This window comes from Phyllostomus hastatus, unplaced genomic scaffold, assembly GCF_019186645.2.
Source record: "Phyllostomus hastatus isolate PE091 unplaced genomic scaffold, TTU_PhHast_1.1 phas_contig_2045, whole genome shotgun sequence".
NCBI lineage: Eukaryota > Metazoa > Chordata > Mammalia > Chiroptera > Phyllostomidae > Phyllostomus > Phyllostomus hastatus.
This window is the reverse complement of record NW_025333724.1, coordinates 4,708-28,495: the sequence shown is the minus strand read 5'-3', so window position 1 is coordinate 28,495 and position 23,788 is coordinate 4,708. Positions and strand designations below refer to the sequence as shown.

Genomic DNA, 23,788 nt, shown 5'->3' with positions numbered 1-23,788 from the left:
TTGCAAAGGCAAATGTTTCTTACTGGGAAGGGTCAGGTTTGTTGAGCATCTATTATATTCAATAAAAGTTTGCGGTCAGTGGTAAATAAAAAATACGAAAATCACTGGATTCTATATATTTCAGTGGTTGTCAGGTATTTTATATTAAAATAAAATTGCACCCCCCTTTTTCTCTGTGTGTATCAGCCTAGCGTGTGAAGGACAATAAAGAAGCAAAGGGGGCCTGGAAAGGAGGGCAAAAACCGCAGAGATTTTCTGGAGGGCCATGTCCACACAGGGTGGCTGGAGGGGCGAAAGTTGACAGGCGACGGACACAGGAGAGGAGGGCCTCGGTGGGCTGCAGAGACAGCCCGGGGTTGTGTCGGTTCCAGGACCCGAGGCCTCCCTCACTGTGTGCCCAACCACGTTGGCTACCAGGTCGAAGCGCTGGGAATGCCAGAGCAGGGGTCACTGTGGTGTTTGTGGTCTGCCACACTACAGGTTGGTGAGAAATGGGGCAAAGTAATCCAAGTGGGTATAATGAACGCTAATAGTGTCATAGAATGTTTACCTTCTTTGAATTTCATGTTATTTTGCCTATAGAGCAAAACCTGAGGCGTTTCCAAAAGTGTTTTGATATTGTTAGAGTACATGCGAGCACCGTGTTCACAGGTGCCCGGCTAGCTCAGTCGGTAGAGCATGAGACTCTTAATCTCAGGGTCGTGGGTTCGAGCCCCACGTTGGGCGGCTTGCTTTTAATTTGCTTCCAATGCTTTTCTCCTAGATCTCTATACACCGTTAGCTCCAAAAACGGTCTGTCACCGCTGTCAAATGAGCAAGTTTACAGGCCAACACTCTTAAGCGTGGAATTACGGGGTTACTGTTGCTGAGCCACTTAGGCCCCTGTAACTCTTCAGCGTGTCCTCATTGACCCCTGGCGGGAATGCGCCTCTCAGGATTACTACTTGTGTTCTTACTGGGTCTATAGCAGTGACTTTCCTCGGTGTAGTTTAAGCTCCTCGAATGATTCTCAAGCACTATGCCAATCAAAAAAGTCTAGAATGCGGGAAGAAGGTGCAGGGATGTTGGGAAAGGTAGAGACTGAAAGTGGACAAAACCACCCAAAGGGAAGTTGGATGGGCAGAGACCCAGAGGCAACAATGTCTATGGAGACTCAAATTTTCTATGGCCACTGCCTCCTACGCCCTTTCTCTGCCTGATCACTCACACCCAGGGAGCACAAGGAACCCCCCAAAATTTTTCCAACCTCTCTTCCCTTCCTCTGGCAAGGAAAAGAACCAACCAAGCCACGACAGGTTCCAATTGTCAACAAAATAAAATAGAAAGCCTTAAGCCTGTTTTTCAAAATCCAGACTGCATTTCTACCCCAACTCCTCTGAACTTTCTACCCTGTAGAAAATACTGCCCTGCCCAGCCACCGATGGTTGTTCACTTTGCACCCACCATGTACCCTTTTTGCTCACATAAATCCATGCTGGTTGTGGCGCCGACCATTTCAGCCCTGTGCTTCGCCAGTATTATCCCAGATAGGGGCAGATTTTGCTGTTAGTACAGTGACTCGAAAATCAGCCCCTTTGGTCAAATTGATTGGTCTCAAATTTTGGTCTCAGGGCTTTTTGAGATTTCCCCACCCTTCTGCAAAAATCCCACTGTGAATGTGTTCTTTTATTATTCCTTTGAAGCTTTTGTAGGTTCATTTGTATTGTTTCATCAAAACACCCACGACAATGAGTAGGAAAAGCAGACATATATACCTCTCCTTTGATAAAACCCAATTAACCACACATTAATGTTCTTTCAGGCCTCAGGACAATTCAGTGGAAACACCTGAGTTTGGGTATCCAGGGTCTGGCTGTATACGTGAATCACCTGAGGAGTTTCTCACATTTCAGATTCCTGGGCTCAATCTCAGACATAGTCAACCTAAATCTCTGATGGTTTAGAAACCATTGCTTTTGGTTGAGGCTGCTGATCCAGTTTAACATGGTGAATACACAATGTGGCTGTCTATTCAGGCTAGAATTCCACAGGAAGTCTACACCTACGGGAAACACTATCGGCCTCGTCTTACAAAAGGTCAGTGCCACCAATCTAATGTCAATAGGAGTCCCCAGTCTGGGTTGCGGTGAAGGGAAAAACTTAATTCAATCAAGCGACTGCATTGGAGCGCAGTCGCTACATTACTGAAGACGTTATAACCAGTGTAATGGGGGGCTTTGTGTTGAATTATGTTCTGGTTCCAAAATCAATACAATAAATCATATTGTTGGGATAATTGGAGAAACTGGACCATGAGCTGATTATTAGATACAGTGGAATTATTGATACTTTTCCTAGGTGTAATAATGATGGGATATGTAGGATGCCCTCACACATAGGTATGCACGCTGAAGTATCTAAAGATGAAAGTCATGATATTTGCAACTTATTTTCAAATGTTACAGCACAAGAAATGCGAACGCGCACGAAAAAGCGAGAGGGGGAGAGCAAGGAGAGTGGCAGGAAACAGGGACTTCTGGGCATGGTGCCGATTTCCTTTTTGCAGACCAGCGGGTGCTCCCCTTTTCTCCTTGGTCCACGGCTGTGGGTCTTTGAAGGACAGGGCCGACGTGTCCAGGACGTGGAAACGTGAGGCCGCGGGCACCTGCTGCTGCGAGCACAGAGTTGGCACCCGCGGTTTGCAGCAGAGCGACGTGCTTCCTTCGATAGCTCAGTTGGTAGAGCGGAGGACTGTAGTGGTTCTTCTCAGACATCCTTAGGTCGCTGGTTCGAATCCGGCTCGAAGGAACTGGCTTTTTCGAGTTCTTTTTCATCCCCGATCCATCTCAGTTCTTTAAGTCTTGAATGGGCATTTCTTTAAGACCGTCCTTATTGTGCAGCGAATCAATACTTTTACACCATTATTCTCCATTATTATTCACTGTAATCAAGACATACGCTCAGTCATACTTCGGCCCCTCGGCTCATGCGCCCCCTGCTGGTCCTATAGTTCTGAGTCTCCGGAAGGATTTTTCTGGTGATGCCCCCTGCCCCGCAGGCAGAGAGAAACTCGGGCACTACGCCCCCTTGCTCCCTTTAAGTGACGGCGATTCTCAACCCTGGGTGAGAACGGTTGGTGAGTATCAAAATCTCCTGGGGAGATTTTACAAAGCGCTTCTGCTCGGGACACTTTGCAGGCGGGTCCCCTGCGTTAGTAGTTTCAAACGCTCCCAGGTGATTTTAACGTGCTGCAAAGTTTGGGAACCACTGCTATGAGAGAAACAATCATTTTAGGATAAAAAGTAGAAAAATGCGTACGATTTTCTACCCGCTTTGGGGATTACAAAGGAGAGATCTCAACAATAGAAAAAGGCTTTTGTAATTTCGTGCCAATTTCATTTCTCCCCGTCTCAAAAATATGATCCCGAGTATTTATCCAAGACTCCTCACCTACAAAGATACAGATCAAGGTAAGGAAGAGTTGCTGAGGATTTTGTGCCTGGAAATGCTTGTATTTTTTCCCCTTGGGCTTTTTAGCTTTTGTTCAAACCTGCAAACGTGAGTGAAATCCCCAAAAGTTGACTTTTGCCTGTCCTGTCCTGAAGGTGAGGTAGCCACCAATACGTGGCTCTTGGCGCAATGTCCATCTCTGTCATGAAATGTGCAATGAGAAGTCCGGATCTCTGTGACCTAGCGGATCTGTTAGCTGAGAATGTCTAGAAACGCTTTTTATAAAACTGGAGAATGCGGGCATCGATCCCGCTACCTCTCGCATGCTAAGCGAGCGCTCTACCATTTGAGCTAATTCCCCACCCGGCACGTCGTTGGGTTCCCTTACTCACCTTAATATTTGAAAAGAATTTAGAATTCCAGAATACAAATTATAATTGGTCTATCAGTTCATAGGCCCAAGAGTGGAATTGTGGGTCAGTGGTGATCAAACAGCCACAGCACGAATTCAAGCCACCAGCGCCACCTGTAACCTGCTGCACGGAGCTGGATCATGTGTGGAGATAATCCGCAGAGCGCGGACATCACTTTATTCAACACTGGAATCCACCTCTTACTGAAATTGGGGCAAGAGGATCAAAATTGACATGCAAAAGGTGAAACATCTTATTCGAGAAAGTGACTGTCCCTAGGCTCTGCAGGGCACACAGGGCAGACCTTTCCAGGTCTTTACTATGTCCTTAATGCTTGCTCTCTCTTCTGCTTGCTTTCCTTCCTTCCTTCCTTCCTTCCTTCCTTCCTTCCCTGGGAGCTGACATAAAGTGCATAAATTTCTGTGGGAAGAAACCCGCCCCTTCCACACCGTTTGAGACAAGAGAGTTCAGAACTTAGGTGTTCTCAAAGTGGCTCAAGGTCAGTCTTGCCCTGATTCTCACCACCACCTGGGAACTTTTGCCACACTCTTTCATGGACAGAATTTGCCCAGCCACAGAACTCAGTTTGGCCTCCGCTCATTTGTTTGTTTATGTTCTGTGGTTCTATTGGAGTGCAGGTGTAGAATTGGAGTGAAAGAAAATCGCCCGCTCCACCCCGTCGCTCAGATCCATAGAGCTTTATCGAGGCTGACTGTGAACTGTATGAGTTCTTCACTCCCCAATCCCGGAGAACATACTGGGCATTGACATCTTACAAAGACAGACTTGGCAAACTTCGATTGGGGAATTCAGCCTCCAAGTACGAGTAACAAAATCAGTACCGAGAGCAGGCCCAATGGGGAGCCCATTAGGGGAGCCGGGGAGGGTGGTGACCTGCATGCAATACGGGTTACGGGGAGGATACTCGAAAAACGGTCCAGGAGCGCCATCGTGTGGACATTGTGCGCCTTGCACATGGCGCCTTTAAGAGTCAGTGAGGCGGGTAAGAAAGCCGGACGGCTCCCGAAGAATGACAGTGGACTGTGGAGAACCAGAGAGGTGCTGCCTCCTATTCATGCAGCCATGCCTAATACTACCACCACATAAGCCACTTCAGCCACTCCCAAAATCCCGGGACAGAATGCTGCATCCCGCCATTTTGCGCCTCCCGAGGCATTCTGCGGGGTGTGTTAGACTAAAGAATCGGCTTCTTCCGTGCTCCTCTTCCAGTCTGCATTTTCCGGTCGGCCTCTCCAGCCCGGAAGTCAGGCGACTTCCGCTTTCCTGAGTTTGGGACCGGCTCTCTCGGTTTAAAACTCCCGGGACCTGGGATCCACTTCCGCCCTCTGCGCTGGACCTGGACCCGCCCGTGACGCCCAATTTCGTCTCCTCATTGGTCAGAACCCTCATTGGCCCCGCCCCCTCGCCGCAGGCTGTCCGACGGCCGTCAGACGGCGCTGTGCTTTACGGCTCTAGCGCTTTACGGCTCTAGTGCTTCACGTCTCGGCAAACATGGAGGCTGAGGAGTCGGAGAAGGAGCCAGCGGAGCAGGAGACTCTGGAAGGCAGAGATGGGGAACCAGAGGCGGCGGCGGAGGAGGAGGAACCCCAAGAAGCGACTGGTGGCGCTAAGAAGCGGGTGGTGCCGGGCATTGTGTACCTGGGCCACATCCCGCCCCGTTTTCGGCCTCTGCACGTGCGGAACCTTCTCAGCGCCTATGGAGAGGTGGGGCGCGTCTTCTTCCAGCCCGAGGGTAAGTGCGCGTGTCCGAGGCGCTGGGGTCAGTCCGTGGTGTGAGCAGGTCCCGTAGGGCTGGGGTGGGCGGTAGCCCTGTAGGCCTGTCCTCAGCTGATTTAGATTTTACCCTCGCCTCCGCCCGCCCCTCTTCTCTGGTCCGATTTTACCACTTTTTGTTAAATGAGTACAGCTGCCTAAATAAAATACCAGTGGCTTTCCCACAAAACCGAAGCCATCCCTTATCACTGCGGCCTAGGTGGGGAGACAGTATCGATCAGCCGACCCCAACTCCCCGGCAGGCACTCATCGGAACGGGAGTTGGAGGCCTGTGAGGGTTTAAAATAGAACGTTCAGGGAAGACCTGAGCAAGGAGTGTTAACACCAAAAGTAAAGGCCACTTAAAGTGAGAGGTAACAAGCACTTGACATCAGTAAGAAAAGCTATTCAGGAAAGCACTGATTCAGGCAGAAGCCCAAATAGTATTCCAATTAGGAGGCCAAGGCAAGGGGTGTGTATGAGAAGGAGAAGGGGAACAATGACATCAGTAGGAGAAGATCGTTGCTACTGGTGCGGATAACAAGACATAGTGATGTTAATCCTAAACAATGTTTTAAATTTCAGTCTAGGAACCATCCATCTGGTAGTCATGGTATCTACTTTTTTGTTATCCTTGCAAGCAGTTCTTGGGGGCACAAAGTTGTTTTCGGCCCAGTCCAGAGGTTATTTACCCTGTTCAAACGTCCAGAGATTTGAGGCATAAACATGCAAAGCAATTCCTTCGGGCTGTCAGCTTCGACACCAGTTTAAAGTAGTCCCATTTATATTGTGACAGGAGTTGACATTCAGAAAGGATTGAGTAGGCATGGGGGCGGGGATGGGGGGAGGTGGATTTCGCAGTTCTCTACTCCTTTCCTGGCAAAGACCTTGCGGTGGGATGGTGGGATCGCGGCCGGCGGGCAGGCTTTGAGAAAGCGGCAGGTGGACGTGCAGTGAGTGGGTGCTGCGTCTGTCTCCGTGACCACCACTCTTGTCTTTTTCACACAGAGGGGTTCGTGCGGCGCAAGAAAAAGGCAGCGGCAGCCTCGGCGGCCGGAGGGAAAAAGCGGTCCAGATACAGCAAGGACTACACCGAGGGCTGGGTGGAGTTCCGGGACAAGCGAGTAGCCAAGCGTGTGGCCGTCAGCCTGCACAACACGCCCATGGGTGCCCGCAGGCGCAGCCCTTTCCGTTATGACCTGTGGAACCTCAAGGTGAGAGGATAGGCTTGCTTCCTGCATCTCTCGTCTTCCTGCCTTCCCAACCCCAGAGGAGGCACCTCTGTAACCTCTTGCTAGCTCTGCTCCCTCGTTTTCTTTCCACCCCTGACCTACCCAGAGCTTTTCTTGTGTTCCCGTCCGCAGTACCTGCACCGTTTCACTTGGTCCCACCTCAGCGAGCATCTCGCCTTTGAGCGCCAGGTGCGCAGGCAGCGCCTGAGAGCTGAGGTTGCCCAGGCCAAGCGTGAGACTGACTTCTATCTTCGAAGTGTGGAGCGGGGGAAGCACTTCCTCGCTGCCGATGGGGACTCTACCCGCCCGGATAGCACCTGGTCCTTTGCCCAGCGTCCTACCGAGCAGGAGCTGAGGGCCCGGAAGGCAGCTCGTCCAGGGGGTCGAGAACGGGCTCGACTAGCCAATGCTCAGGACCAGGCCCGCTCCAACAGAGGGCTCCTCGCCAGGATCTTTGGAGCCCCACCACCCTCAGAGAGCACGGGGGGACCCTCGGCGGTCAGGGACTCTTGACGGGCAGAGTTCGCTTCACCTCCTAGCCCAGCCCAGAGTTCTGCCTACCTGATGACTACTCAGGCCGGCATGTTGTATCTCAGACCAGGAGTCACCGGTGAGTGTCCAGACCTAGTTTTGGGGCCCTCTCTTTCCCTCCAACTCCATACAAGCCGGACTGAGGCACCCAATTCACATTCATAGTGTGATTAAGACTCCTACAGATGCCTGTTTTGTCTTGTTCTTGGCTGCCTGCCTCCTGCCCATTGGAGTCCTCTAAAATCCCCACTTCCTGGGCCCAGGAAAAGCCTTATGTCAAGCCACAGTGAAAATGGCCAGTCCAGGAGGCCACATACCAACTACAGGTACGCGCAATGGCAGCAGCCTTGCATTTAGAAAAGATTCACAGGGATGGGGGTTAATGGGGTGGGACTGGCTGGGGAACCATCTTCCAAATGTATTTATAAAAAAGAAATGTGTGTGTGTGTTTAATACAACCTTGGGGGGGGGGGCGGGTTATGGGATAATTTCAATTTCCTGTGTCCCATTTACTCACTTTCACTCTGTTCTGGTCTCAGAATTTAGTGAACCTGGACCCCTTCCCATCTGCCTAATTAATTTTTTAGCCCATTTTATTAGTTATCCAGCTCAGTGTTCACCATCCGCTCTGTGAGCATGTGAGAGAATATAACAACTCATGGTACGTGGCATTGAGAGCCTCACAGACCACTAGAAAAAGGCGGGTATTTCAGGAATAAATGTGCAGAGGTGCTTCCGGCATTATGGTGGATGAGTGGTGTGCAAGGGGTAGAGGGGTCATGGGAGGGCTGGTGACACCATCGGGAAGGTAAGAGAAGCCCTTAGTGTGGAGCTGTGGAGCTGAGTCCCAGTCACAGTTTTCAGAGATGGGGTCATTTTTACCAAGTTTTCTGAATCGTCCCTGGAAGGTGAGCAGAAGTCTGGAAGAGCCTGGTGAGCTACAATCTTGCACAAAGCTCCCTGGGTGAAGTGTTGGGTCGGAACCATTTCAAAGGTAGCGGGCACTGTGACTGCCTCAGGTGCACTCTGTTGGGACTAAGACAGGCGGTCACAGACGATAAGGGCGGCCCCAGAGGCGACAGACTCGGTGTAAACCACTGAAGACAAAGAGGTGTCACCACAGCTGAAGTCTGTGTGCAGCCTCAGAGATTGAACCTTTGGTCAGAATCCAGATGTCATGGCTGGGCAAATACAGTGGTAGAAGATGGAAGTTCAACTAAATTTAACACTGTAATGATAAAAAAAAACCCCTTAGTAATCCAATAATAAAAACGTTTCTTTAAAAGGGGCATCCAGAAGGATATTATTATAAATCTCAAAACTAATTGTGAAGCATTTAAAATATTCTAATTAAAGTCAGGACTGCATGAAGATACTTCCTACTCATACATTGTCCAAGGAATCTTGGAGATTCAGAGACAAAGATTAAAAAAAGTCCAGAAGAAAAGAAACTGACATTTGCAGGTGATATAATTTCAACGTAAGTGTCCAGAAAATTGGTTTTGTTGCAGATTTGACCACCATACTGTACATAAAAATAAACAGCACTGATGCCACAGATAAAGATGCCATACACATGAAAGGATGCTGAGGTGGCAGTGAACACAGAGGCTCCCTGTTGACACCAGGCTGTACAGGGATGGGTGAGTGTTCACTGCAATCGTGTGGACATCAGCCCAGAGTCGAAGCTATGTAGCAGGATGCTGTAGAAGTGTTTAAAAGTTCGCATGAACTGGCAATGGGTTAATTTTAAAGATGCAAGTTTAAGAATTCTATGGTGTATAGTACCTGGTATATCAAGCATAAACGTTTCCATATGATTTTTACAAATACCTATGCATTCAGCAAAATAAGCCATTCCTGGGAATGCTAACCAGAATGGCAGAAGGGTAAGGTGGGTATGACGAGAGTTACAAGGAGGCATCAGCTCTGGTGGAAATTTATTTTCATTAAAAAAAGGGGGGGGTCATAAGGTTAAGATATAAGCTTTAACTTAGATATGTGCCTATTATGTCATTTTGTACCATGTGCCATTACAATATTTTACATTGCTAAAACAATTTTTAAAAATGAGTTATTGCCAGGAATAAAATACTTTACTTACCTGGTGCCTAAATGAAACTTCAAGCGATGATTCATCTGGTTACTGGGAATTACCCAGTCAGTTCCTCAGTCTGTGAGGGAAGATCCTGGTCTGACGCTATGAACACAGTGGGACCTACTGTAGCACCATCAGTCGGCAGAATAAATGATCTTATGACCCAACTATAAGGCTGATTACCAGATTATACTTTGTGTGTAAAACATCCTGGATTCATCACAAGTGCCCTCAATTCCAGATGTACACAAATCTGTAGTAGTGTGATTTTCATATTACATTGGGTTAGGCCTGCAGGTGACAGCATTTCTGTCAGAACAGGTCCCGCTCACTAATCAGTCAGCATGGGCTTACATCACTTCGGTGGCTGTCTATTTACTCCCACTAGGTCATTCTGCCACAAAGCACCAAGGTGACCAAAAGCTCTATCCTGAGTCTGCTAGTCATGGCATTTTACCCCTAGGTCCCAAAGAACCACACCAAGTTTTATAATTTTTAAATTACGCAGTTATTTAACTAGATTCCCTGGGTCTTTGACTCTGCCATGCCCATTAAAAGTTTTTACTTCCACAGTACACCTCATTTAATGAGTCTCTGGACACTTTTTCTAAGTCCTACTGAGCTTGAGACAGAGACCAAGCTTCTAGCACTTACCCAAGCCAGCAGCCACTCCAACCCATGGTAGAGAACATCAGAATCACACTCAAAATAAAATTTACATTATAACTTCCAGGCATGTTGAAACCTAAAAGACATATATTCCAGCAATCTCATTATGAAAGATAAAATTAGACATAAATGCACAACTTCCTTCAATGAACTTCAGGTGAAATTTGCAAGTTCAAACATAAACCTGTAAGAAATATATTTGACCAGAAAAAAAGTGACCACCACAAAAAAGAAATTTCATTATGTGAGAGGGTGTTCGGGTCCTCTCCAATCTTGAACATTTGATGTGTTAAGATTTCCAAAGTTTGCAAGCTTGCTTTGATGAATCTGTACAATAACCAGAAATCTGACCTTGATAAAATGATTTCGAATCTGGACCTCAACAACTACACAGGGTTAGTGGTGGGGTGTAGAGGTCCTTCACAGCTTTGCTCAGTTACAGTAACAGTGACACTTATTCTAAATTAGAAGTTAGCTGAATGGACTCTGAGAACCCTAAAGTTCTGCACAATTTTGTGCCTCAGTGGGAATACTTACCCTGACACCAAGATCACAAATGACACAGCAGGGCTGACCACTTTCCCCCAGCCTCAGACCAGAGAGGCTGGACGAAATGGTTGGGGTGGGGGGATATGTTCACTAATTACATTGGAAAGGATCATTAACCCTTTGTCCAGTCACACCTAAAGATCTCTAGCCTCTCACCATGGGCGTGTTCTCACACTGATGCGTTACTAGTACCAGCACTCCTTCCAGGGAGCAGAGCAGAGAGAACCGTAGTTGAGCAGAACTGAGCTGCTCTCCAGGCCAATATTCTCCCGAGTGTCTTTCTTTATCTTGGAAACCTGGATGTGTTTAACTTCTGTGAGTAATGAAGGCATGGACTCCACATGGGTCTATGGAGCACAGGTCGTTACTGAATTTTAGCCCTGTATGGTCAGATGAAGCTAGGACTCCTCCCTGCGCTATTATGTCCTGCAGTGTGGTGGGGGGGGTTGGAGGGGCGGGGACTTGGAAAGGACCCATGGTCCTCTGGGTTTTGTTCGCTCCTAGCCAGAAACCCCTAGAATTCTAGAAATGGTCCAGTGACTGTCCCCGCACCAGAACTGAGGCCCACATGAATATCCACTTTATTTTTTTTTTCAGCTTTATTCAGGTATAACTGAAAAGTAAAATTGTAAGATATTTAATGCGAACATCACAATGAGCTGATGATGTACACATACATTGTGAAAGGATTCCTGAATATCTGCTCTATTCTAATGCAAGTGTAGGGGGAACATTTTTTTCTTAGTACAGTAGAGACAAACTGGAGTTTTTCAGAACAAGTGTTTATTTAAGAATTAAGGGCAAACAAAACATTAAAGCATAGGAATACACTGAATACAACTGTCTCGTTTGGTCTGAAATCTTGAAAGTGACCCTAACTACTTACCTGAGGTAGATCTAGGTTGGCACTGTTTCAAGAGAACCTCCAACCATCCCAGAAGTTGCCTTCTAGTGCCGGTTACAGGCCCCCAGGCGGTCCTCCCCAGCCTCAGGCTACGCTGCGTGAACAGTACCCACACCTCTTGCCCACGGTTAAAAGACCCTGGACCTGTTTCAAACCCACAAAGTTCTGCTTGGGGGATGGTCCATCCTTAATTTACTTAAAGACTAGATACAGCTAGTTGCCAGTGAGATGAGCCAGAAGAAGGGTCGTTACCCTGCCGTGAGGCCACCTCTGTCCCCTTCTGCAGGTTCTAATGACTAGCAAGCAGCCACAGGACTAATTTTCGTTGCTGCCATGCCATACACCCATACTATTTTAGTGTTACAGTGATCAAACACACACTAGCGATAGGCACCAAAGAAAAACAAATACATCTTGTGTGTTTTACCACACTGGGCAACTGTTCATGGTAGAAGAGCTATTTACGGAAATAATACTAAAACATACCAGAGTGAATAACCTTCCAGGACCTGTTTGCTAAAAGAAAAACACCCTGGAACTAGATTCCTTCCTATCACTTCGAGCTGCCCTGTGACCCCAAGATTATCAAGGTCACCAGCCAGCCATCAGGATCAGAGATCAGAGCCACACACAGAGCAGCCGCTGGCCACCTCTGTGGTCCAAGGTCAGTGCTCCTGGAGTTCAAGGGTTTGCTGAGATCAACTAGATTTGTCAGACGCAGACTAGCAACAAAATATTTATTCACCAGTCTAGAGTCCCAAATACTGCAGGAATCTTAAGTATTTTTATTACATCTCTTTTGAGGGGAAAAATCCCCTCAGAACTGTTCATTTATAGATCCCTGGATTATAGTACTTCTAGAGAATGTTGAATATAATAGTTATTCTGTTAAACTAGAAATAAGTGCTAATCCCTAAACCTCTGATAAATTTGGCAACTACTTTTCCCTTCTAGCGTTTAAAATCCTACATTCCAAGCCAAATAAATACCTTATATTGTAGTGATTGCAATCCTTTCCCTGGGAATAAAAAGTAGTCTCTCCTTTCTTGGCAGAACTGAAACAAATGAAAGGTATATCATTACGGGACTGAATCAAACAGCAGGATAATGGAGAGAAAAGAACACTGGCTTTGGAGGCAGGAACCTCAAAACCAGAAACACAGCTGCTCCACTGACAAAACGTCACCAGGTGTCACCTGCCTGCACAGGCCGGACATCCTGGCAGCCCTCCCGTTGCCATTCTGCACGGAGCTGCTAAGGAGGTGTTAGCACCGGGAGGGGCGGCACACGAAGCCACAAAGATGTGGATACTAGCAACACCATAACTGCTCCTCAAACTGGAGTTTCCGAGTTGAAAAGAGATGAATCTCTAAAGCAGAAATTTCAAACACCAGTGATACTCAGACATTCTCGGGAAAGGAAACCTTTGAGGGTTCGCCCCCACTCACACCAAGTGTGAAACGCCAAGTGTCCCGCCTGTGTGTGAGGTTGGCCCTGCAAAGGGTGAGCTTCTGGGAGTCCTGACCCAGGAGAGCAGCTCCCCACCTGCCTGGTGGTTTCCACTTCCAGCAAGTTCCCCAAGCGACTGTCAAAACCAGTCCCCAATCTGGCCAAGAATTTTTTAAAAAATAGTAACCACCACAAGGCAAAGTCAGTCTTCTGCTGTCCCCCACAGTAACACATGCCACACCGTCTGTCACAGGGCACAGTCCTTTCCTTTATTGGATTTCCACACTTTAAAAAGAGAAAGTAAAGCGATCATAATGAAGTGGTTGAGATAAAAGAAAAGGATCTTTACCTGAGTTTCCCATCAGGCCTGCTCTGATCTGCCCGAGCTCCTCCCACAACGAGCTTCTGGGCATCTAAGAACCGTCCAGGTATGGACTCCATGAAAGTCACCTCTACACACGGGTCAGCTAACTGGGAACATGGCTATTCTCATACCTACTATATGTACACCACCCCCGACTAGATCTCGCGCTAGAGCACGATTCTCCGCAGAGTAGGTTCTTTGGGGCCCAGAGGTGCAGGTTTCTAACAAGGCTTTTTTCAGACTCAAGATATTTATGGGGGTTTTCACCCGTGTGGGTTCCCTCGTGTGCCAACCAAAGGAGCTGATGGCTGGCAGCTTTTCTCCCTCAGACTTCATAAGGTCTCTTCTCAGATCGGTTTTGTTGTTGTTGATGCAAACCCAAGAAGGCTCTCCATCTAGTGCTTTGCCACACTCAAGAGAAATACCTAAATTGTCACCGATATGGCTTTTCTGATGGTGAGGAAAGTCACAGTTCCTTTGGAAGCTTTCACCACACTTGCTGGGGTTTCTCCCGAGTGTGGGCTCTCTGACGTCAGCGAGCTGTGCACACCAAGGGCATTGTCCTCTGGTGAGAACTCCCTCGGAGGGAGGGGAGGGAGCGTGGCCTGGAGGCTCTCCCCGTCTCGGCATCTGCAAGGTTTCCCACTGGTACGAGTCCCCTGTGAGTGACCAGATCAGAGCTCAGACTAAAGGTTTTCCAAGCCTCAGGGCCTTGGAAGGTTGCTTGTTGGAGTGACCGGTAGGATTCTATTAGGGCAGCTCTCTGGGCAAACCACTTCCCAACTTCCTGTAATCGCAGTCTCTCTGGTCCCCACTGAAGTCTGAGCTCTTAGAAAAACCTAAGCTTTGCCTAGAGTTCCTCATTTTAATGAGTTCTCTGACTCATAAGTGTTTTTTTTTTTAAGGTGTTATAACTTCTTGTCTGGCCAAGACGTTTGTGAGGCTTCTGGTGCACGGGGAGGGCTGAGCTCAAGCCCCTTCTCCCCTGCGTTACAGACACAGGGCTTCTCGCCACCATGGACGGTCTGGTGCTGCAGGAGGGCCGAACTCTGGCGGAAGCCTTTGTCACACACACTGTACGGATAACGCAGCTCCTCCGTCTGAGTTCTCATTTTCGGCTGGGCAACAAAGCCCATGCCCAGGAGGAAGCCGCTCTCACAGGCAGACCACTGATGGGGCTTCTCTTCCATGTGAATTCTTTGATGCACAATAAGGTCTGAGCCACAGCTGAAACTTTTCTCGTATTCAAGGCATTTAAAAGTGTGCGTGTGAGTGGCCTGGTGCCTGATTAGGTTGGCACTGCGAGTGAAACTTCTCATACATTCCAAGCACTTGTAGGGCTTCTCCCCGGTGTGGACCCTCTGGTGGACAATGAGGTCTGACTTCTGGCCAAAGCACTTCTCACAGGCGCCGCACTTGTAGGGCTTCTCCCCGGTGTGGACTCTCTTGTGAACAATGAAGGCTGAGCGGTGTCGGTAGCTCTTCTCACACTTGTTACACTTGTAGGGCCTTTCGCCAGTGTGAGTTCTCTGGTGGCTAATGAGATCCGACTTCCCACTAAAAGCTTTTTCACACTCCAGACACTTAAATGGTTTCTCGCCAGTGTGAGTTCTTCGGTGCCGAATGAGGTTCGTACTTCGACTGAAGCACTTATCACACTCGCTGCACAGGTACGGTTTCTCGCCAGTGTGGCTTCGCTGGTGGACAAGCAGATCAGAGCTCTGTCCAAAATTCTTGCCACAAATGTCACACGTATAGAATTTTTTACCTGCGTGTGTTCTCTGGTGCCCTGAAAGGGCTAAGTGGTGCCAGAAGCTCTTCTCACATTTGCTACATTTATAGGGTTTCTCATAATTGTGGATCCTCTGGTGTGAAATGAGATCTGAGCGCTGGATGAAGGTTTTCTCACACATATCACATCGATAAGGTTTCTCTCCACTGTGGGTTCTCTCACACATAATAAGAGCTAAGTTTTCGCAGAAGTTTTGCTCACGTTCAAGGCACTGGTATAAGTGATCATCTATATGAGTAATCTCATGCACACGAATGAAGATCTTCTGACCCTTCTGAGGGCGCACACGATACACTGTCCTTCTCTGAGTTCTCTGATCACGCCTCTCTTCTGAAGTGTACATCTCTGTGGCTCCCTCCTAGGGCGCTTCCCACTGGCCACCTTGGCCCGTCATCTTCTCCACTGTCATTTTCCTGATAAGAACTTGGAAGATACGCCCATTTTAGGCCTTTGAGTCATGAGCTGTGCATCTCTACAGGTTTCCAGCATCATATACACTAATTCCTTACTTGGTATTTCCAACACTGTGAGACAAAGAAGAAGTATTATTTATATTCCTATAACTGAGAAAGAATGCTCAGAGTTAAAATCACTGTGGAAAAGATAGAAGTTCTGCATCAGCCTGTAAGCGCCCCAGGTGCTGCAGGGGCCAAGCCAGAGTCAGTCTCCCTCTTTGCCAATATAAAACCAATCAGCAATACGAGTGCAAAGTACTAGGGCCAATTATTCCTTTCATGACCTGGGTGACCTCAAACCCAGGTCCTTCCTCCTCCGCCCTTGCTCTGGCCCAGGGGTGCCGCCTCCCCTGCCCCTTCGCTGCTCCGTCTTTCTCCACAGCGCTCACTGCCCAGTGCAGCACACACAAAACCCACTGACGCGCTGTCTACGGCTAGAAGATGCACAGTGTCTGTTTTGATTGCTGCTCTTTCCTTAGTATACAGAGCAGGCATCCAGTTGGTGCTTAATAAGCAGCTTATTGCAGTTCCACTTGGATCCTCAGCTGGCAAAGGACAGGGCTGAATGCCACACGGTGGGAGCTGGTCTGATAGGATGTGGTTTAGAAGAAACAAGCAAGGTGCGTTTCAAAAGACTGAGGAAGCTGGAGCTCACCTGGAATGTAGTGGAGGGAGAGCAGCATTCACTTCTTGGTCCTGAGACTCTGACTTCTCAATGAAGATTGCATTCTGGAAAACACAAGGACAAGGAAAGGGTAGACAGTCATAAATGACAGGACTCAGCACTAGATCATTTCACTCAAAGAACCTAAAATCGGTAGTTTCCTTAAAAAGAGCTGCAAGGTTTTCTTATACAAGGCCTCATGTTCAATCCCGAAGAGAGTACTCACAGTCCTGTCACCCCACATGCCTCTTGAAAGAAAAGGACATAAAGAGTCCATAACCCATCCTTGGGGATGTGACGGCATCGCAGGAAAGGGCCCCTGCCTACCCTCACTGACACACTGAGGCGCCACCTTCCCCAGGAGCGCAGGCTGCCCTGGCCTGAATTACCTCAGGGAGCACCATGTCCCCAGGGAGGGGTGCCACCACCCCTGCCTTCTTGGCCAGACATGCCATCGCCATCGTCACCATTTTGGCTATTCACAATTTCTATTTCAGCCACATATCAGGATGCAGTCGACTGTGGGCACACGGAACCAGACAGCCAGACCTGTCCTGGATTTCCTCCCTCCGCAGCTCTAACCTGCCTATCCAGGTCACCAGACTCTCAGGTCCTTCCACCACCTCCTGCCACTGAGGAGCAGGGGGGAGCACGCAATGCTCAGATGCAGACAGCAGCGGGCACACGCACAGAGTCCACCGCCACCAGGACTCACACGACACGTTCAGGGCTCTGGTTCTGGTTCCCGCAAAGACGGAGTGCACGCACGCCAACCGGTTCGCTTCTCCCGCAGAACGCGAGCCTGAGCCCTGCACGGACCGCAGGGAGCAGGGCCCGGGAGCAGCAGGGGCGCGCAGACCACCGGAGCGCAGCCCGACCTGCGGCTAATTTTTGTCCTTTCTGCATCCCTTGGCCGGACTCAGTACAGGCGGAAGCGCAGACGTCAGAGGGACTGCACAATGTCAGGCACCTGGCACTTTTCACGACGCCACGGGCTTCCTGCCGGGGGCTTAAAGCCGACTCCAGTCGGTGCACAGAAAGCACAGCTGGGCAGCCCGGGGCAGAGCCGATCTAAAGCTCACTGTCAAAAGGAGAAAACCCACTCTAAACACGAAAACACTTTAAAGAGTTCTGATCAAAGAATACAAGGAGGACACTTTGCGTGCACGTGGGACGGGAAGAGGCGGCTGTGGAAGGACAACTGCTCGCAAAGAGGAGGGTGGAAGGGGGGGGCGGGGGGGGGGAGGAACCCTGTGAGCGCACCGCCAAGGCAAAAAGAGCAAAGGGAAACTTCAGGTCCTTCAAAATGAAGGAAAATTTTTCAATGCACAATCTCCCTCTCTCCACTATCTTCTAAAAATGCCATCCTGTTCTAAAACAAAAGCAAAACTTGCCAACAACGGCAAAGTGCTTCATGAGCAACCTTGTACAACTTTTTATGTTCTAATAAAATCAAAATAACTCACCAAAAACTGGGACAAGAGGAAGAAAACAAAGTCAAATAACCTCACTGATTACGGCATTAATGGGAAAATCAGATAATTAAAGGTTCAATAAGAAAATGGGACTAAAGGCATTTTAAAAAGTAATTGCGGGGGGCGGTGGTGGTGGAAGAAGGTATAAGGGGAATAAATGGTAATGGAAAAAGACAATAAAAAGCTACATTAAAACATTTTTAAAAAAGGTCTAAATACAAAGGTAGCCATAATAACAAAAATCAAACATTGTAAAAAATTTTAAATGAAAGAGCAATGAAAACACATTAGACAAATGTTATATAAACAATACACCAGTGATGAGACCAAACACATCAATCACATCAATAAATGTGAATGAGTTTAACTCACTTGTTAAAAGTGATTTTTAACATGGCTCACAAGCAAGACCAAATGCGCTAAATACAAGACACCTAAAAACAAAACGATTCGGAAAGACTAAAAATAAAGGCATGGAAAGGAACACCAGGCAAAGGGAAACAATAAAAGTAGGGCTTCTATTCACGATATCGAGCAAAGTGGAACGCAAGCCAAAATGCACTGAACATGATAAAGGACACTCTTTAAATTGTGAAAGCCAGTAATTACAATAAGCTTACAAAAGTTTTGATTCTCTATGTACCAAATTACACAACAGTCACCTGTTTAAAGCAAAACCTAGAAGATGCCCAGAAACATAAATAAAAACATCAGTAAGAAAAAATACTACTGTCAGTAAAAGGACACACAAGCTGGACCAAAAATAAGTAACAATGCAGAACACCCAAATAAGGTAACCAGTGAGTGGATCTCATGGGCATCTGTTAAAACTTACACCTTCATAAGGAATAAACTTTCTTTTCAAGCACAAATGAAAGAGTCATATATTATTAGGTTATCAAGGAGGTATTAGTAAGTTCCATAAAGTGACATAAACAACACTCTGCCATAAAACCAGAAATGTCTCAAATATCAAATAACAAACGACCACCCCCAGGAAAAATAAACAATTATAACAACTCTTCAGTGAATGAGAAAATGGAAATTTAAATGAATTTCTAAGTGTTGATAATTGACTATTACATATTATAATCTATAAAATAAATTTAAAGCAGTGATCAAAGGAATAGTTATAGTGCTAAATAATTTTTATCAATAAAAATAAAATAATTACATGAAGAAACTAAACTCTCAGATCAAAAAGTAAATCAAAACAAATAAGGAAGAAAATCAACATAAAAACAGAAATCAATGAACTAAATAGAAAAACAATGAGCCTAATTATAAATCAAAATCCTACTTATTTTGATAAACCTATATAAATAAAGTACTAGCTCACATCATAACGGGGGTTGGGGGGGTATGGAGAAATGACACATTTACAAAGTAAGAAAGCCTGAGGAATAAATATCCACCAAAACAGAAAAGCAACAAACAAATCCATATATACATGAGACCATTCTGTAGACTTCTACAAAAATAAATGTGATAACCCGTGAAATAAGACTATTTCCTTAGGAAACACAATTTACCCAAATCAACCCCATTAGAGCCAGGAAGTTTTAAAACAGCAATATGCACAGAATAAACAGAAAAAGTTACTAAGGAACTATCCCGCAAAAACACTAGACCTAGACTGTTTCAGAAGAGAATTCTAAGAAACTTACAAAGATACTTCATAACTGTTTTCTAGAGCACTAAAAATAAAGAAAAACCTCTAATTCTTTTGTGAAAAAAGTTTAACACTGATAACTACAGCTGATGAATAGAGTATAAAAATCCTACAGCCCAGTATCAATATGAAAATTACTAACAAAGTCCAACACCACATCCTTATACAAACTGAGGTGTACTTTTTGGTACTTTTTATATTGTTGCATATAATATGCATTATTACACAAAATATAGCATACTCTTTTACACTATTGCTTTTTAAAATTTACCATTTATCCTAGAAATCACTCCACATCAACTTGTAAAGATTTTCTTCATCCTTTCACAGCTGCATAATACCCCATTATGTGTGAATATATCAAGTTTATTCAACCATTTCCTTGCATTTTTCTTTTTTTTCTTTTTCTTTTTTCAACTACTTTCTTACATATGAGTGTTTTTGGTTGTTTTAAAAATGTCCAAATTACAAACATTGCTACAATGAGTAGCTTTATGCATGTGTATTATCATATTGTTGCAGGTGAATCTTCAGAGTCAATTTCTACAAAAGGGATTGCTGAGTCAGATGTGAAGTGCATTTCTATGTGTATAGAGAGAAACAAGTAAACAGTCATAAAGCAAGCAGAGTCAAGTGTTAACATTTAGGAACTATGGGCAAAGGGTGTGTGGGCATTCTTTGTACTATTTTACAACATTTTTGTAAGTCTCAAGTTATTTCAAAATTAAAAGGCATTTTATTTTTTAAAAAGCATGGTAGCGAGAGCTGGCACACTGTGCTAGTTAAATTAAATGTTCAAGCTCTGGAATCAGATTTTGGTTCAAGTGCCCCGTACACTCCTTTGTCGCTGTGAGAACTTGGATAGTGACTTGAGGTCCCTCGGCTTTGATTTCCCCTTTGATCCAGCAGGTGAGCTACCATGACAGGCCTCAGGGAGCTGCTGTGAGAACGAGACAGGTGTCCGTGAAGGACTCGGCTCAGTGTCTGGGTCTCAGCGGGCGCTCAGTGAATGCCAGGTTCTATTTGCCCAATCCATCTCCACGTGCACAAAACCCCTCACATTCACCCAGCCCACCCTCTGTGCCTGTCTCTTGCACAAAGTCTCCTTCAAAATCCATAAAATAATTAATAAATAATAAAATAACTCAGCAAGTTAATGATTAATATGAAGACTGTGCAAAAACTACAAAAGCAGTTGTGGAGAAATGTTAGGAGGGAAAGAAAGAATCCAGAATCACAACTACCTATAAAGATATGCAAGCATCTAGACAAATAGCTAATACAAGATGGTGGGTTTATGGGAGTTTTACCTTTGAAAATGTGTATTACTGTTAAGGCCAAAAGGAGAATAGAGTAGAAATAAAGGATACTGAGCCTGGAAATAACCTGGTAAATGAACCAGAATATTTCCTAAAATTATCAGCCCAGGGTATTATATTTGTCCTAAGTAGCCAACAACTGTGGGGCACAAAAAAGAAAAAAATTGTAAATAAGGAAACAATGTTTATGCATATCTAAGTTTTTTAGATGTCAGCTCCTGGTAAATTTACAGTCTAGTTGTCAAAACTCTAAGTAGACCATAACACTTCCCTAGTTCAAAATATTATAACTGTCTCCTATCACTAAGAATCAACACAAAATTTTCACAGCTCTATGTAATGTGGCACCTCCACCTCTCTCCAGCCCCACAGGCCACCTCAGAACCTCTGCACTTCTTCCTCCGGCCTAGAATGTTCTTCCCCCAGGTAACTGATTCAAGTGTCTGCCTAAAACTTAGTTCCTCAAAAAGAGACACATGGGGACTTTATCTAACATAGCACATCCCCTTATCCTGCTTTATGTCTCTGCAGAGCACTCGTTACCCAACTTTGTGGTACACGTTTTATGTTTGCTCATCAGTTTCTCTGCTACTAGAATATAACTTTCATTTGGGTTGGGTCTTAGCCTTTTCTTGCAAAAGAATACATTAGTTGGATGAATGATAAATATGAATGAATAAATGCCAGAACCGCACCCCCCCCCAAAAAAAGGTCCATTATCATCCTTGGAGCCCCAGCTGCAATGCAACTGGCTAGGCCAGTAGCCCTAGCTGGTCCATCCGGCAAACCTACATGTATCCTTCCAGTCTTAGATTCCGAACCCTCCTCCAGGAAGATACTGGTTCTCTCTTCCATAGCTAGGTCAGAGGCAGGCAATACAAGTCCAAGCACACAGGCTGAGTAGAGGACTTCAAAGCTCAAGGTAATCCTTACAGTTAAAGGCTATATGGGGCAAGCAATCAAAGCCTATAAAGCATTATCTAAAAAATAAATGATTCTTACCTTAGGTTTAGGATTGTCTTACTTATTTTTCATTGATTACATGGATTGCTTCATTTAATCCTCCCAAGATCTCTGTGCAGTTGGTGTTAATACCAATGTTTGCACCTTACCGGTAAAAAGCCTGATGCTTAGGGCAGTTAAAATATTACCCAACACGTCTCAGCTAGTAGAGCCAGGATCTAAAGTGCCATCTTCTGACTCCTGAGCCTGCCTAAACCTTGGGCATACTGACTTTTGGGGGACTGCACATCAATCAAGAAGCAATTACTACAAGCCTATTGTGAATAACCATGTTGGAATGGAATGTAAAATACACTTAAATTGGTAGAATGGGAGTCAGTTTTATCACTTTGCTATCTCACAAGCTAAAAGAGGGTCATTCCCCTTTTCCACGGATCTTCTGGTCCTACCTGTCCTCCGCCTCCAAAGCCCACCACTTTCATACAGAAACATACAGCCTGGTGTGCCTTGGCCATTGCAACAGAGACCCAAGGCTGTCTTCCTTTTGCTTCCAAAAGGTCTCTAACTCATAACTATTCACAACACACAATTCTCCCCTCTCCTAGAGAAAAAAAAATCAATAATGTTGAAATTTATAATTTTTGTGAAACTTTTAATTTTTCTGAAGCTGAACCTCTAAATATTGGTCCCATTTTCTCCCCACTCCAGTCAGCACATATCTCAGACATATCTTACCTTTTCTCACCTCTGCTTGCATTCTGTTTCTGCTGCAAGAAGTACCCGCCACTGGTAGCCACAGTTCCTTCCCATTTCAATACAAAATTATCAAGAATCCTTTCGGATAATAATTAACTTCATAATAAAGCCCCAAGTCCTCTTTTGCTAATTGTTTTTTGTTTGTATTATGTCAACCTCTAAGGTCACGGACCCATTCTTCTAGCACTGGTAAGTGCACATAAAAAAGTTACCTATAATGCAGTTTCCAAAAATGGCTATGGAGTGATTAAAGCAACCGGATTCCCCTGCATCTAGATTCGAATGCAACATAACTAATGTCTGCAGTAAAGACGGGGGTGGGAGGGCTCCATTCAAGGCCTGCGGGTTTCCTCCCCAAGACGAAAGGCACAGGTCACTTAGAAAACTGCCCGGCAGTGTTCACTGTTACTGTCCGCAAGAACCACTACGCCGAGCTTCTCTTTTTTCAACTTTTCATTGACCGCCTTTCAGTCCGGGGTCGGAGGTCCCGGAGCCACGCGGACGCGCGGAGCAGGGCGGCTCCGAGGGTCTAGGCCGCGGGGTTCCAGTCCGCCACGGCCCGACCCGACCCTGCAGGCCCAGCCGCCCAGGCCCGCGGCCCGCTCGCCCCGCGGCCACCGCGCCGCCCCTCGGCCACCGCACTTCCGGTTACTCGCGGACACTCGGTCCGGGGCTTCCCGGCGGCCGCAGGCTTCACGGCAGTGGACCGAACGGCCCACCGTCGGGCAAGGAGGGAAAGCAAACCTGGGGCCGACGAGAGCCAGGAGCAGCTCCCTCTGTGCGCCGGGGCAGGGAGCTGGGGCTGCACGGTCCGGACGCCTCCACGCTGACCAGGCCGGCTACGCCAGCTTTCTCAGCCCGGCCGGAGGCGGCGGCGCAGCCCCGCCCGCCAGTCACGTGGTCACCCGCCCGCGGCGACAGCGCGCCCCGCCCACGCTCCTGCGCCAATGGGGTCGCACCTCGGAAGGGGCGGGGCCGGGGCGCGTGCGCCCAGGGGCTCTGGGCAGTGATGGACGGGGCCATCGCTGTGCTGCGGCCTTGCCCAAGCTGCGGAGGGCCCGGATGTAGAAGTTCGCGGTTTGCGTTGCAGTTTCCGAATCCTGCTCTTTCTTCAAGGCCGTGAGACCGGGACTGCGCGCAGGAGGGGAGTCGCACGGATGGATGCCGCTAACCCTGAGAAAAACACCCGCAGGACAAGGAAGAAATGGAGGATCCCAAAGTGTTGGATAGGAGGAGGGTCTCAACATCCAGCCATTCTTACTAAATGCTGTTCTTGCTAAA

At 46.8% G+C, this 23,788-nt stretch overlaps 2 protein-coding genes and 3 non-coding genes across 5 annotated transcripts; 3 read left to right on the top strand and 2 right to left on the bottom strand.

Annotated features, from left to right (window-relative positions):
- The first annotated feature begins 653 nt into the window (after positions 1–653).
- On the top strand, positions 654–726 carry TRNAK-CUU. The gene has a single exon. It is a non-coding gene; the product is annotated as a tRNA-Lys (tRNA).
- Positions 727–2,699: 1,973 nt separating this feature from the next.
- On the top strand, positions 2,700–2,787 carry TRNAY-GUA. Its single transcript is given in 2 exon segments — positions 2,700–2,736; positions 2,752–2,787. It is a non-coding gene; the product is annotated as a tRNA-Tyr (tRNA).
- A 930-nt stretch (positions 2,788–3,717) lies between these two features.
- Positions 3,718–3,790, bottom strand: TRNAA-AGC. The gene has a single exon. It is a non-coding gene; the product is annotated as a tRNA-Ala (tRNA).
- A 1,540-nt stretch (positions 3,791–5,330) lies between these two features.
- On the top strand, positions 5,331–9,691 carry ABT1 (activator of basal transcription 1). The gene is made up of 3 exons (XM_045835254.1): positions 5,331–5,595; positions 6,624–6,829; positions 6,980–9,691. Exons 1-3 carry the CDS (start codon positions 5,355–5,357, stop codon positions 7,358–7,360), a joined length of 828 nt encoding a protein of 275 aa, XP_045691210.1. The 5' UTR covers positions 5,331–5,354; the 3' UTR covers positions 7,361–9,691.
- Positions 9,692–11,460: 1,769 nt separating this feature from the next.
- On the bottom strand, positions 11,461–23,399 carry ZNF322 (zinc finger protein 322). The gene is made up of 3 exons (XM_045835253.1): positions 23,252–23,399; positions 16,314–16,387; positions 11,461–15,727 (listed from the first exon to the last, which is right to left on the bottom strand). The coding sequence occupies exon 3, from the start codon at positions 15,544–15,546 to the stop codon at positions 14,320–14,322; it is 1,227 nt and encodes a 408-aa protein (XP_045691209.1). The 5' UTR covers positions 15,547–15,727; positions 16,314–16,387; positions 23,252–23,399; the 3' UTR covers positions 11,461–14,319.
- Positions 23,400–23,788: the final 389 nt, after the last annotated feature.